A 14,468-nucleotide genomic window follows, 5' to 3' on the forward strand; every position below is an offset into this window, starting at 1 on the left:
ATTATCCCTCTAGATCAGGGATGTTCCACCTTGGCAACTTTAAAACCTGTGGACTTCAACTCCCAGAATTCCTGAGCCAGCCATGCTGGGGAATTCTGGGAGTTGAAATCCACAGGTCTTAAAGTTGCCAAGGTGGGGCCCCACCCCACCCTCCGCTTCTAGACACACACACACACACACCCCGTTGCAGCGCCTGGATTGTCTGGAACCAGCTGCCCTCACTCCACCCCCAGCCCAGACTCGACGGGAGGGGGGGACTTTCTCGTCCTGTCTATGAAACGGGGTCCCCTGGCAGGACGCGGGAAGCCGCCCGGGCTGCAGCACCCGCCCTCCGGGGCATCCTTTCCCCCAAGCCCTTGAGCCTCCCCGGTGGGGTCCATCCCGAAGAAAACGGCTCGCTCCGTCTCTGTTCCAGAAGTTCTTTTTGCCAAATTTGCCCTCCTGCAGGCAAGGAGGCGGGAGGGCGTCTCTGCCGCGCGGGGGCTGCTGCGGGGCCGGGCAGGGGCCTGCTGCACTCGGGACGTGCTCAGAGGGCAGGGGGCCGACTAGTCCAGCCTGGGGAACGGGAGGGAGGACAAGGTGGGCTGCGCTTCAGCCCCGGGACGGGCGGCTGAACCCCCCCCCCGCGCCTCCAGCGGGCTGGCCTCTTCCCGGCGCCTTTCGATTGGCGCCCCCCCCCGCCCCGCCAGCCCCTCATCTCGCCTCCCGCGCCGCCCGCTCGGCAGGAGCTGCTCGCCACGTCACGTTCCGACGGGGGGGTCCCGCTCGGCTCAGCGCCAGGTGAGCTGGGGGGGAGGCGTGTTTTTCGCAGGACTCGGCTAAACGGGGGGGGGGCTGAAGGCCGTGGGAGGCCAGGGCCCCCGGGCGGAGAGGGGCTGCCCCGCGGCGCTTGGGGCGGCCGGGCTGCTTGCGGCCGAGGGCGCTCTGCACATGCTCGGCAGGGCCGCCAGCCTCATCCCCCTCCGCCTGCGGGGCCTTTCGGGGTCGGAGCTGCTGCTCCGCCCGGCCGCCCGCCCCCGCCCGGCCCCTCGCAGCCACGTCCCGCGGTCCCTCCCTCGGGCCGCCAGAAGCGCTCCCGCCCCGGCCCCGCAGCTGCTCCTCGAAGCGCCCGGACTCCTCCGCCGCGATGCCGCCCGTCTTCCCGGCGCTGCTGCTCCTCGCCCTGCTGCGGCTGAGCCGCGCCCAGAGCCCCACGGCCGCCCCCGCCGCCAACCAGACCAGGTAGGCCCCCGCGCGCCCGCCGCGCCCCGCTCACCCGTCCGTCCGGCTTCCCTGGAAGGCCGCCCCGGGAGGCTTTCGGCGGGCGAGCCAAGCGGCGTTGCGGCGTGGCCCGACGGGGCGGCGTGGAAGGGTCTCCGCTGCCGGCCGGGAGCTCAGGCCGGGCTCGCCCAGAGCGGTTGGGGGCGCCGGGGGTCCCCTCAACCTCCGCCCTCTCGCCGGCAGGCCCGTCTTCCTCTGCGGCGGCGACTACAACGCCAGCAACGGCTACCTGGCCAGCGAGAACTTCCCGGAGCCCTACCCGCCGGGCAAGACCTGCAGCTGGACCATCACGGTAAGGCACCCCCCCCCGCTCTCCCCCCCCCCCCGCGCCTGCCGAGGAGAGCCGGTCTGACAGCTTCTGCCCTGCAGGTGCCCGAGGGGCAGGTGGTGATGCTCTCCTTCCGCGTCTTCGACCTGGAGCCGGACCCCAAGTGCCGCTACGACCGCCTGGAGGTCTTCAACGGGCACGCGGCCCTGGAGTCGCAGCGCCTGGGCCGCTTCTGCGGGACCTTCCGCCCGGGCGCCATCCTGGCCACCGGCAACCGGATGCTGCTGCAGATGGTCTCCGACGAAGGGACCGGCGGCCGGGGCTTCCTGGTCTGGTTCAGCGGGGGCCTCCCCCACGTGGACGGTAAGGGCCGCTCTCCCTGCTGGGGGGCCGCCCCACTGCCTCCCACCCGGAACCCTGCCTCCGCTGAGCCCCAGGCCGTGCTGGGGCGACCCCCCACCCCCCACCCCGACGGTCCCACCAAGCCAAGGAAGGCCAGGCGGGGAGGGGGGCAACTGGGCTTCTGCAGGGAAGCGGATGCAGCCGGCCCTAGGAATGCCTGTGGCCGAGTCAGGGGAGGCCAGTTGGCTGCCCAGATGTTTCCCAGACAGGCTGGGAAGGAGACGGGGGGGGTCGGGTGGAGCAAGAGCGGAGCTGGCCTTCCAGCCCAGTCGGGGGCACCTCTCTGGGCACCTCTCCAACCGTGCCAAGGGAGGGGCATCTCCCAGCAAGGATGCTCCTGCCTTCTCCTCCTCCCCCGCTGCCGCTGCCAGGACCTTTTTCCGGGGCGCCCAAAGGGACGGCAGGAGTGGGCCGCCAACCACAGAGGCTCCTGGGCTTTTGGAGAGCCTTGCCCTGTTGGGATGGTGCGTACGGGAATCCCCGCCCCTGCGCTGCTCCCCCGCCCCCACCTGCCGCCTCCAAACCCTCTGAAGAGAAACCAGCACTCGGCTTGGCTTTGGGGGGGCATGGGGGGGCACTGAGTGCTGCTGCTCCGCTCTGCCAGAGTGTATCAGGAATGGGACGTCCGGCTGGGCTGTAAGGAAAAAAGCAGCAGCCCAGCTGATTAAGCCCCCCCCGTCCCCCCCCAGTCCTCCTTCCAAGCATTCTTTGCCTCCCACATCCAGCTGGACAAGGCTAAACAGTTTCCCCACTTCCCCTTCCAGTCCTAACTGGTCATTAGCGAGAATCCTGTGGTCACCAAAATGAGTGTTTTGCTCTTCTGCTCCCCTCAGCGGCCTCTCTCTGCGCAGCACGCCCCCCTCCCTCCCTCCCCCCTTCCAGCTGGCCGCCCACCCAGAGGCCCTCCTGAGACTTGAGCCAGCATTCTTGCGAGCTCCCCCCCCCTCTGGCTTCATGGTCTGTCGGTCTGGGTCCCTCCCCCCCAAAAGTGGGCTGTCCCGGAGGGTTGGGTTGAGTGCCCAGATCACTCCCTCTGGTGTGGATTGGCACCCACGCAGGAATGCAGGCAAAATCAGTTTGACCTCGCTGGCTCTAGAACAGGAGTGTCCCACCCTGGCAACCTGTGGACTTGAACTCCCAGAATTTGGGAGGTGACAAATTCATAAAGTCATAAAGTTGCAAATGCTGGACACCCCCGTTCCAGGCAGAGAGAGACACTCTTGGCGGTTTGCATGTGGAGATGTGTCTGCTGGAATGCCTCAATGTCTCTGAATCTTACGAGCCCTGGATCCCTGTGCCTTGGCACACTTATGCACGCGTGTGGTTATACACGTGCCTGGCATAGTTTTATAGAACGTGAGAACGTCTTCCCTCAGTTGGGTCAGGCACTTGAATGGTTTGGCCTCCCTCTGGAGCCCCCCAAAAGGTGATTCTGCCTGGCCTGGGCGCCTGCCTGACGATGCAGCATCTGTGGTGCTAAATTCACCCCCAAATATTCAGTGTAGGTGCTGCCGACCCCAGAACAAAGGGGGGGGTTTGAACACAAAGGGGGGGGTTCTTGTGGCCCCTTTCCAAGGCTCTGCAAACCTGGAAGTCTTGCTCCACCAGCTGCATTAAACATGAGGAATCTCGAGTCACTGTGAGAGGGCAGACATATAAATCTTCTAAATAAATAAATAAAAAGGAGAACTGCCAGTCCCTTGCTGCCCCACTGCACCCCCCCCAACAGCATCGCTTGCTGGAGAAGACCCTGCCACAGGCCTGGGGGCTCCTCCTTCTCACTAGCCCCCCTTTCCTGTCTTGCAGAAAACCAGTTCTGTGGGGGGAAGTTTGAGAAAGCGCAAGGCTCTCTCAAAACCCCCAACTGGCCCGACAGTGACTACCCGCCTGGCATCAGCTGCTCCTGGCACATCATTGCCCCCCAGGACCAGGTAAAGTGGCAGGAGGCTCCCTGGCCCTTCCCTCCGCCGCGGGCAGAGAGCTGCCAGCCCTCCGCCCCCATCCCTAAGGCTGAGGGCTAAAGCCGAGGAGCGTGAGAATGACCCCTCAGATCTCCTCCGGCCCAGGTGATCGTCCTGACTTTCGGGAAGTTTGATGTGGAGTTTGACACCTACTGCCGATACGACTATGTGGCCGTCTTCAACGGCAGGGAGCAAGACGACTCGCGCCGCGTTGGCAAATTCTGCGGAGACAAGTCCCCCAGGTAGGCTGGCCCTGCCCAGGCTTCCAGGGTTAAAAGTGATGCCTCTGGCCTGAAACTTTTCTGGAATTTCAGCCAACAAATTCCGTGTTGTACTCACACGTGTGTCAGGAAAACGTGGCGACTCTGTCGTCCTGCTCGTCGCAGCTGGAGATCCCCCCTTTTTCGCCAGCTTAAGGGGCCTTCTCATGAATGGGTCCTCCTTGGCCCCCGGGATGCCCTCACCAAAAGGACTCCACGCACGGAGCCCAGTTCAGACTGGCAGGGCAGGTGGGTGCTTCCTCCCTGCCTTCCTCCCAATCTCTCCCGCAGCCTGATCCGCTCGGATGGCCCTGAGCTCCTGGTCCAGTTCGTCTCGGATCTCAGCGTCACGGCCGATGGGTTTTCTGCTTCGTACGTGATGAAGAGTCGCGATGAACCGGTGGACACCACCAGGGCCCAGCCTGTGATCCCCATATTCCCAGGCTCCAAGCCCACACAGGCCAGCAGGAAGCCGGCCCCCGCGAAGCCCAAACCTGCCAGCAAGCCTGCAGGCCCGCCTAAGCCAGCTCCGCGCCCCAAACCAACAGCCCAGGCCCCTCCTGACGCTGCGGGTCCCACATCTCCCGCCACAGGTAAGAGCCCTGGAGAGCAGGGGGCTGTTTTGCTCCCAGCCTGGCCCGCATTCTGAGCCCAGGAGGGGCACGTGGGAGGCGCAGGTGCTGAAGCCGGTCTGGACCAGGGAATTCGAGAAGAGCCGGAACATGTGCAGAGTGCCAGCCTTCTAAACGGTAAAGCTGTGCAGAGCCAAAGAGGGTCACTGGCCTTTTCTGTCTGCTCCTCTCCCGTCTCCCTCCAGGCCAGGTCACCTGCCCACAACGCTGCAAGCGGACGGGGACTCTGCAGAGCAACTTCTGCACCAGTGATTTTGGTGAGTGCCGTACGGTCGCCTTCGCAGTGCAGGGAGACCTGCCTGCCTTCCATCTCCCAACCTTGCCAGTACCAGGAGCCGCTGCACAGTAGCCCCCAATGGTGGGAGCCAAGTCGTCCCAGAATCGGAGGGGAACCCCAAAGTCCCCGATCTCTGCTGCGTGGCCCCTCCTGTCCCCAGGCGGGGGCCACCTTCACTGCCAGCCTCTCACCCTCTCCTCAACGTCCCCCTGGCAGTGATCACCGGCACCGTCAAAGCACTCCTGCGAAGAGAGGGGAACCAGCTGACGGCCACCGTCGTGCTCAGCCAGGCCTACAAGTTGGGGCTCTTGAGCCTCCCTCCGGAAGGAAGCGAAGCCACCCTGCGCCTGGACGTGCCCTGCAGACAGTGCCCCATTCTCAAGAAAGGTGAGAAGGCCACTTCCTGAGAGCCTTCTGCTCACAAGCGGCCCCTTCACACTCCGCACAACCACACAACATTCACGTGTGGCAGAAGTGCCTGAAATCCCGGCTGCCTTCCCCTGCTCTCTCCTCGCCAGCAGGAAATTTGGCCCGGGAGCCAGGCCGCTGCCTTCTCTGCCTCCAGCTCATCCCTCTTTCCTCCGCAGGCGGCAACTACGTCTTCATGGGCCGGGCAGAGGCCGACGGAACCGGGCAGCTACCCCCCACCAGCTTTGTGGTGCCCTTCCGGCCGCAGCAGCAGCAGATTCTCACCAACCTCAGCAAGCGCCCCTGTGCCGCCCGGGCGAGGAGGAACCGCCGCTGAGGAGCCCCCTCTGCTCCTTGGCTCTGGGGAAGCGCCAGGAGCAGCAGCCCCGCGTAACCGATAAACGGGCAGGGAGGCAGTTCACGGACTCCAGGGTGGGGAAGGGCGCCTCTCCTTCCAGATTGTTCACACCCACACCGCGGCCTTAAAGGTATTTTTACACACACATGGCAGCCTTTGTTGTTCACCAACTTGCCTCCCTCGTAGCCCCCCCGCCCCCCGCCATTATGGATGCAGCCCCCACCAGGGAGATAGATGCCTATTGCTTAGTTGCAGCGGTGTGTGTTTGTGTCTGTGTGCCTGGAAAAGCCAGGTGGGAAAAAGTTGGTTCTGGCTGCCCTCCCCCCCACCTGCCCTCCCCCCCCAACTTGCTACTCCAGTTCCCAAACATGTTTCTGAGCTCTGGGATCTTGGCCCAGGGATGGCCATCGAACTGGCCCAGGGGCCGGCCCCTCTGCCCGCCGGCCAGCCTCTTCCACATCAGCCGGGGTGGAGGCCGGGTCCCGTTTCTCCTGCAGCGGCCTGGGTGGGAGCCCAGGGCTTTGCCCCACAGGCTTCTGCTCCCTGCTCTTTTGGCAGGTGGGGCCTCCCCCAGCCGCGCCTCCCGACCCCCAAGAACAGCTCCCCAAAGGGCTCCTCCTCGGCTTTGGTCCCGGGGTGGGGGGCTCGGTGGGGCCAGGATGCAGGAGCGGGGGGGGGCAGCCTGAGCCTCTTCCTCCCCCCCTGCTTTGGCCCACCGCTGCACTTGGGCTGCTGCCCTCTGCCCTGGGCGGGTGACTGAGAAAGTGCTGCTTTAGAGAGGCAAGAGATGCCCCCCCCTGCCCCAAAGGCCCGGGCCAAGACCTGGAGGCCCAGAGGCTGCCCGCTTCTCCCCTCCCTCCCCTCTGAGGCCCGGAGAGCAGGGCCTGAGCGCCCCCTGGTGGCGCATGTGGGGCTGGGGAGAGCCCAGCTGTCCCGAAGTCACCCTGCCAGGCCTCCAGCCAGGGGGAGAGAGGGGGGAGGGCGGAGGAGAGCGGAGGGCTCCCAACAATCCAGGGCGGGAGGGGGGCTTTCTGAAAACGGGCGCTGGAAGGTCACCTTGGGGCAGAGAGAACTGGGCTCCTAGTCAGCAGCAGCAACAGCAGCCTTTATTTTAATTTAATATCCCAATTTTGAGGCTGCCTGACTCTGCAAGGACTCTGGGCAGTTTACAGAAAAACAAAATTAAAACTACCACACGAAGACCAACCCCTAAGAGAGAGACAACACCGGGGCTGCTGCCTCCCCCTGGCTGCAGCTCACTTCCCAGCTGGCCTTGGCTCTCCCGAAATAGGTCAGTTGCTGTCTGTCGTGCACCAACCCTGTGGGTGTGGGTGTGGGTGTGGTTGCTTAGTTTTTTTTCAGAGGGGGGAGGAGTAAAAATAGCTCCGCAGTGGAAAGGCTGCCTTTTGCTTGTCCGGTGGCTCTTTCCAAAGGGAGGGGGGCTCTGAAAAGAGCTCCTTTCCCACATCCTGCTCCCGGCTGCCCCCTACCGGGGAGGGGGCTCAACAACACCCTTCATGCAGCATGGGGGGGGGCAGTTGTACACAGCTGACCTGTAGGGAACTGGCAGCAGCTGTGGGGCTGGAGCTGGGCTCTCCCCCAGGGCAAAGAGGTCTACCCTTGCAAGGGGCCTGGGAGGGCTCCTCCCCCGGAGGCAGAGCAGGTGTCAAAGGGGGGGTGTCTCAGGCCGAACCCCAATGCTATCCCAGGTTTGCTGCCTCACAAGCTGGCAGACTCGGGTCGAACCCTCCAGCGCCTTCATGCAGCCCAGCTGGGCTTCCGTCCCGGCTCCTGATGGCGTTGCCCACCCACATTATCTTCCTGCCCTGGGGAGCCCCGGACAGCTGCGTGACGGAAACTGCCACCCTTGGACCGATCGTGCGCAGCCTCTGCCTGGCTCTGCGGCCTCCAGTTTTGGCACGGCCAACCGGGGGGACCTTTTCAGAAGGGGGCTAGCCGACCGTGCCCACCTCCCTCCAGGGGCACAGGGAGCTTTGCCTTCCCAGGGCAGGGCGGCACTGGGCAGCCGCGGACGGGCCCAAGGGACCCCGGAGGAGGGGGGGAGGCGTTGCTGGGGTTTGTGTTCCCTTACGCTGAAGCCGGGAGTGTCTTACGGAGGCCAAGGCCCCCCCCCAGGTGTGGTTCTGCCTCATGGTCCACACACAGGGTGGCAGGGGGGGCAGTTCCAGCTCTTTTGACCAGTGGCCACACGTTTTATATTTTTCCTTTAGACCTTTGGTCCTCAAGAGCATCCGGTCACTCACCTTTTCCCTTCTGCCCCCCCCCTTGAAGACCCGGTCCAGACCCTCGTCCTCCCCCCCCCCCGCCTGGCTCAGCAGAGGCTGTGCTGGTCTGTGCTTGTGGTTTATTTATTCCCCATGGTTCAGGGCGAAGTCTTCTCTATCTGTCAATCATGATCCTTCATGCGTGTAAGGGAAGGGTATCGGGGGAGGGAGGAAAGGGGCCAGGGGGAGCCGTGGCTGGACGGGGGGCGCTTCCCGCAGCTCGGCCGCCCTCTGGATCATGTCCAGAGCCTCCCAGAAGAAGTCTTTCTGGAAGGTCATGAGGGGCATGCTGCCCACCGCCTCCTTCATTTTGGCCATGCGCCCCTCCAGCGTGGGGCACTTGTGCAGCTGGCTGAGGTACTCCTCGCAGGTCCGAGCGGCCAGGGCCTCCGAGTCGCTGGGGGCCACGCCGGCCTTGCTGGCCGGCAGCTCCCGGTAGGCAGGCACCTCCTCGATGTCGTGGCTGGACAGCATGTAGAGGCACTCCCGAGTGGAGCAGATGCGGCGGGCACACGGCGGCACCTGTGCGGGCGCAGGGGGGGTCAGGAAGGCCCGGGGAAAGAGGCCGCCAGCCGAGGCCAAGCGGGGAGCGTCTCCTGGAGGCCGAGCCCGCCTCCCGGCCCCTCTCACCTTGATCTGCAGCCGGACAAAGGAGGCGCTGCCCTTGGGCCAGCCGGGCAGGCGCCCCCCTGCTCCACAGCCGCAGCCCATCAGGTCCTTGCTGAAGTCCCCGCTCTGGCTCAGCACCAGCGTGTGGTTCAGGCCACACCACAGGTCGATGGGCCACTTCAGGTAGTGCACCTGGGGGGGAGGGGGAGGAGAGCCGGCATTGGAGCAGTGCCCCCCCCAACACACATAGAGAGATGAAATGCACTTCCTACTCCAGGCGCAAAGCCGGCCCAAGAAAAGCTCTGACATCGCACAGCCGCGGGGGGGGGGAATGGGGGGGGCTGTTGGCCAGACAACCCTGGAGACGCCCAAACCCAACAAGAGCCACAAGGATGCAGCCTGGGAGAGAAGCCTGGGGGATGAGACCGAGACCCCCGGGAAAACGGGAGGGGGCAGGTCAAAGTCTACCTGGGCAGGCTCCCCGCGGTCTATCTTGTCCCCCGTGCCCAGCTGACCGTAGCGGTTATTTCCCTGCATGAAAATCCGTCCAAATTCATCAACCAGACCCAGGTGGTTGTAACCCAGGGCGCAGCTGAGCACCTGCGGAGAGAAGCAGCCGGCTGAGGAAGCCTGAGTCGGACTGGGGGGGGGCGCAAACGGCAGGAAAGGCAGCCTTAGGGGAGGGCAGTAGGGAAGGGCAGAAAGGTCCCAGGAGGCTGCCCAGGCTGAGCACCTTGGCTCCACTGCTAGAAGGATGCCTCTGAGCATGTGCAGCTCTTTTCCCCAGGAGCTGCAAGTAGGGATGGAGGGGGGGTGGGGTGGGGGGTGGGTGACCAGCTTAATTTTCAGGTCACATCCTTAAAAGAGCAGGTCTGGGGCTGAACTGTCCCGATTCCCCTTGGGAATTGTTGCCTCACTAAGAAACCAGTGTGGACGCAGTGGTGGACCCACCCACCCCACGGACCCAGAAAGGGGAGGGCCACGGGGCCCCGAAGGGAAGGGAGGGGAGGACGAGAACACCTGGGCCTTTTCCTCGTTTCCTCCCCCCCCAATCCAGAATCTGCCCGCCTCCTGCCGATTTCACTGCAGCTCCTTTTGTGTGCCAGCCAAGCTCCGGCCGTGGTGCCAGGCGAGGCAGCCTTCCGCCTGCATGTTACCTTGGCTGGGAGGGAGAGGGCCAGGGGCATCTGCTGGTCAAGAGGGTCGAAGGCATGCAGGGTGCCGAAGAGATCGCGGTAAACGCCAGGCGAGTGGACCTCGAAGTAGACGGTGCCCTCGTCTGGGGTGGGGAGAGAGGCCCACGGTTGGCCCAGGCCCAGCGCCAGAGAGAAGCGGAGTCTGCCCGTCTGTCCCGTGGCTTCTCTTTCCCCTCCGCCTGGGCCCGATGCTCTGGCCAGGCCTTGATTTGGAGGGCCGGCTCTTCCCCTCCTCGGCCTCCACCGCTTGCTTCCAGCCCTCCTTTGCCCTCCATGCCTGCCTTGCTCCACAGGAGCTGCCCCCTTCCCAGGCCATGCCAGCTGCTTCTCATCGCCCACCTCAGCCTAAGATGACTGGGGGGGGCCTCTCGGTCGGGGCCCCTTGCACCCGGATGCTGTACAGCCCCCGGATTCCTGTCAATGCTGCAATTTATTTTTAAAAGACCCGGATAGGGCTACCGTCATACAACCATCCCAGGCAGCTCAGGACAACTGAGAAAACCGCATTAAAAGAACAGAAATCCCACTGGCCAGAGCGGTCAGGCCCTGCCAGGGCCCGCCCGTGAGGCCTCCGGCGGAAGGCCTGGCGAGGCGGCCGCTCTCTGGCCGTTACCTGTGAGGTAGACGGCGCTGCTCTGGTTCGAGTGCATGTGGCGGACGGAGAGGTGCGGGAGGCACTTGGAGACCTTGCGGAGCGCCAGCTGCACCTTGTAGGAGCGGGGCTGGTCCAGCTGCGTCTCGTTCACCACCAAGCTGTAGATTTTTCCTTCCTCTGCCAGGAAAAGAATTCCGCCCTGGCCGGTGATGGCCGGGAAAAGCCTTTCGCTGCCCCCTCACATGCGAGGAGGGGAGGCCGGCCTTCGTGCCCGGGCGGCTTTGGGCCGGCCCCTCGTCTCAGCCCAAGGTGCCGGGGTCGGGGGACGAGCCAGTTGCTCAGTTCCTTTCGCAACCAAACGGACTTGGCGCTTGTGGGAAAGCGGCCGAATCTGCCCCGTTGTGCTCCGGGGAGGACCCCCCCTTGAGCGCCTGGGGCCCCCCCAGCCCCCGCTCCTCCTCCTCACCTGTCAGGAGCAGCAGGGACCTCTCGGTCTCTTGCCCCACCAGCACGATCTGCCTGAACCTCAGGGCGAAATGGAAGGTCATCTTGAACACCTGCTGCCCGCTGGATTGCCGGTACACCTCCACACAGTCGCAGAGGCGGCGGCTGGTGGCCGGCCCAGGGCCCTCGCTGCGCCCCGAGGCGGGGCTGGACGGCTGCTCCCAGGTGGCCAGGACGTACAGGTACTTGCGGTACACGGTGTCGTTCCGGGGGTCTGTGGCGAACTACAAGTTGAGGACAGGAAGAGGCACCCACCTCAGGATGCTGCGAAGCCCCGGGGGCCCGAACGGAAAAGAGGCCGCCTGCAACCAGGGGGGCACCCCCCATCACCCCCCCCCCAGGGCTGCCTGCTCTTTTTGGAATAGGTCTTCCAGGCAGGCAGGGATCAAGGAGTTGGCAGTCAAGTCCTCCGCCCCCCCCCCGGGAACTGGCCAGAGGCCGACTGCCAGAGGGGGCCTGTCGGCCCTTCAGAAAAGCCGCTGCTCTCTGTTCCTCCTCGGGCCGTGCGGAGGGTGGCAGGGAGAGGACGAGGGGCAGAGGTGCCTTCATTTCTGAATCCTTATTCCGAACAGGTCCTCGTGTCTGGTCTCCAGGGGCTGGAGACAGCAAGAGCCTGGCAAGGCTGGCTTGAGTGGCACGCAGTGAATCTGTTGCCGAACTTTGCGCAAAGGCCATCTCCTTTCCCATTTTAAGGGCACCAGACACGGAGAGGCTGTGCAAACAAGGCACGATGCCAGGCTGGTTGAGAAACGCCGCCAGAGGGAAAGGAGGACGCTTTGTGGGGAGACTGGCGGTGAAAAGGACCTGAGGGGAAGGAGACTTGGGAGTAATGACCGGATGTTAGAAGAGAAAGCCCTCAGCGTGGGACGCCCCCTTGCGAGAGGGGGGGGTCTCATGCCTGAGAATGGGGTCCGCGTCCTCTCTTGGCATTAGACACAAGTAGCTCTGGAAAGGGAGAGGCCACGGAAGGAGCCCGCTCTCGTCTTCAGAGCCCTCAGGTGTTCTGGAGCAGAAAGGGGGGGGTGGGGGGGGTCTTGGTTTGCAGCGAGCCAACTCCTTAAGCTGACATTTTCCCCTTTTCTAGCCACAACTTCGCTGTTCTTGGTTCAGGAGAAACCAAGAAACCGCGAAGGAGGCGGGAGACACTGGGGATTCCCGATTTCAAAAGGCCGGCTTGGGTCCCCTCCCACCAGGACTGCACTTCCCCTGCGCCTGGCAGGCCAAGGCACGTCTAAAGCAGTGTTTTTCAACCTTTTTTGGGCAAAGGCACACTTGTTTCATGAAAAAAATCACGAGGCACTCCACCATTAGAAAATGTTAAAAAATTTAACTCTGTGCCTATATTGACTATATATAAAGTAATTCTCTTGAATAGGAATCAAATAAACACAAAGAAAGTATTTTATAATTACTTTTCAATTTTTCCCACGGCACACCAGGCAACATCTCGCGGCACACTAGTGTGCCGCGGAACAGTGGTTGAAAAACACTGGTCTAAAGGATTCTGCTCCCCTGCCATCTGGGAAGGAGCAGGCCGGCCTTTGGCCTCAAGAGGCACCTACGTCCTTAGCGCTGCGGCACAGCACCATGTAGCGGCAGGCCCGGCGCCACTGGACGTGGCCCATGGTGGAGGAGACCAGGGCATTCTTGAGGAAGAAGAGGGTGCCATTGTAGTCCAGGATGAAGACGTGGTCCTTGGTGGGCAAGAACTTCCGGTAGCCGTGCGAGAGCAGAGGGGCCACCGTCTTGCTGACGAAATGCCGCCGGCCGCTGAACATCTGGAAGTACAAGCCCTTGGTGTCTGTGGGACAGAGAGGCCAGAGGGCAGGGAAATTGGGGCTGTCTGGAGGAGCTGACTCAGCAAAGCTTCCCCTCCCAGGTGGGGCTGGGGGAGAGGCCCCCGTCACATCCGAGGCCATCCCGGCCATCGTCCACTTCCCGTCCTGCGTGCAGCCCTCTCGCTTCTCCCTCCCCCCCTTCCCCGCCCTCCACTTCACACCAGGCTGTACTGACAGTTGAGGATGGCCAGTCTCTTCCAGGGCTGGCTGCCCCCCGAATTCTCATCCCGCAGCCGAGGGGACAGGCGGCGGCAGATCCGCTTCCAGACTCCCTCGCTGTCGCAGACTTCGTAGAAATACCGGCAGGTCTGGCCGAGAGCCACCAGGTCCCTTACTGGCAGGAAGGAGATGATGTAGTACAACTGAAAGAGGAGTGGGGATCGGTCAGGAGGCACCCCCGGCCAACGCTCTGCACCCCCTTCTCCTGCCCGGGTTCACCCACCAGCTCAGGAGGGAAGAGCTGCAGAGAGGCAGATTCTCCTCTGGTGATCTTGTCCTCCGTGGCCTCGGTGGATGAACTGCGCCGCTTCTTCTTAGGCAGCTGTAGGCGGAAGAGAGGAGCTGTCCGTCAGCCACCTTAATCCTGGGTCTCCCCAGCTTCCTCTGAAGCGGCCTGGGCAGCTGCCGGACGGCCAGCTCGGCAGGCAGAGATCTTTCCTGCCGGCAGCCTGCACCCTGCCTGGTGGACTGGTGCCTGACAGGCCCTGGCGAAAAGCCAAAGAAGAAACGAGAAGCCTCCGCCTCATTCCTGATACTTCTGAAACTGCGAGGCGAGGCTCCCCATCTCCGACCTCGCCCGAACCTCGGATTCCCCAGGTTTCTTTGTGGAAGCCACCATCAGCAATTAAGCCGGCGGGGACCCTGGCTTCTTGGCCAGATGAAGGGAAGGGGAATGCACTTCCTAAAATGGGCAGCAGGTGGCAGGACTGACCAGGGAAAGAGCGAGCGCCTTAATTTCTGAGGGAAAAAGCCCCCCCCCATTGGCCCGCCTGGTGGGGCTGCCGTTCAACTTCATTGTGGCTGATTCACAAGACTTTTTTTTTGCACGCTCAGGACAAGTTTACCCTTTGTTTTTGTTTTTTGTAGTTGCTCTGTTGTACTGTTTACTTGGGTGTAAAAACGTTTTGAAATAAGGTCAGTTGAATCTGCCAAACCCCACAGGAGTCTGCTTTTCAAGGTTTTTGCAAAAGACTGTGAGTCACAGAGGTCTGACTGACTCGTTCCCATTAAAGGCAACGACATTTGCAATAAAAGTCCATTTCTATGGAATTCTCCAGCTTTAAAGGAAGGTGCGTAATGCTTGCAAACTGATTTGCATTATGCAAAGGAGGAGGGGAGAAGTAGAAATTTTCCAGGCCAGGCCAGGCTCAGAGAGAGAGAGAGAGAGAGAGAGAGAGAGACTCTCCCTTCTTCAGCATCTTCCTGCTGCCCACCCCCTTCCCTCCCCCCCTCCTCATAGTTTTCCTCCTCCTCCTCCTCCTCCTCCAGGCCCCCCGGGGGTCAAAATGCTCACTCCAAGCGGCTCTTCAGTGCTAGAGAGCAGGGAGAAGCGGGGCGGCCTTCTCCTCCTGAGTTTCCGGGCGATGCGCCTGTCGCTCATGTCTGCCCACCCAGC

At 63.0% G+C, this 14,468-nt stretch overlaps 2 protein-coding genes across 2 annotated transcripts; one reads left to right on the top strand and one right to left on the bottom strand.

The window, feature by feature from the left end:
* The first annotated feature begins 1,007 nt into the window (after positions 1-1,007).
* Positions 1,008-5,964, top strand: LOC308676066 (procollagen C-endopeptidase enhancer 1-like). Its single transcript, XM_081341776.1, has 9 exons — positions 1,008-1,221; positions 1,444-1,552; positions 1,630-1,891; positions 3,737-3,861; positions 3,997-4,133; positions 4,443-4,744; positions 4,969-5,040; positions 5,277-5,447; positions 5,648-5,964. Exons 1-9 carry the CDS (start codon positions 1,127-1,129, stop codon positions 5,803-5,805), a joined length of 1,431 nt encoding a protein of 476 aa, XP_081197902.1. The 5' UTR covers positions 1,008-1,126; the 3' UTR covers positions 5,806-5,964.
* Positions 5,965-8,237: 2,273 nt separating this feature from the next.
* LOC308676473 (F-box only protein 24-like) lies at positions 8,238-14,453 on the bottom strand (the record flags this gene model as incomplete). The annotated part of the gene is made up of 10 exons (XM_081342287.1): positions 8,238-8,633; positions 8,742-8,912; positions 9,189-9,320; positions 9,878-9,999; positions 10,530-10,688; positions 10,978-11,239; positions 12,578-12,816; positions 13,029-13,215; positions 13,296-13,394; positions 14,367-14,453. 10 exons carry the CDS (start codon positions 14,451-14,453, stop codon positions 8,238-8,240), a joined length of 1,854 nt encoding a protein of 617 aa, XP_081198413.1.
* Between the last annotated feature and the right edge of the window lie 15 nt (positions 14,454-14,468).

The sequence above is a fragment of the Vipera berus genome, assembly GCF_964194415.1.
Source record: "Vipera berus genome assembly, chromosome: W".
NCBI classification, from domain to species: Eukaryota; Metazoa; Chordata; class Lepidosauria; order Squamata; family Viperidae; genus Vipera; species Vipera berus.

Bases quoted from the DNA above. Each gene is read 5' to 3' on its own strand.
- LOC308676066 (XM_081341776.1), top strand. From the start codon at position 1,127: ATGCCGCCCGTCTTCCCGGCGCTGCTGCTCCTCGCCCTGCTGCGGCTG. The intron at 1,553-1,629 runs GTAAGGCACCCC...TCTGCCCTGCAG, and splicing joins CCTGCAGCTGGACCATCACG to GTGCCCGAGGGGCAGGTGGT. The intron at 4,134-4,442 runs GTAGGCTGGCCC...TCTCTCCCGCAG, and splicing joins TGCGGAGACAAGTCCCCCAG to CCTGATCCGCTCGGATGGCC.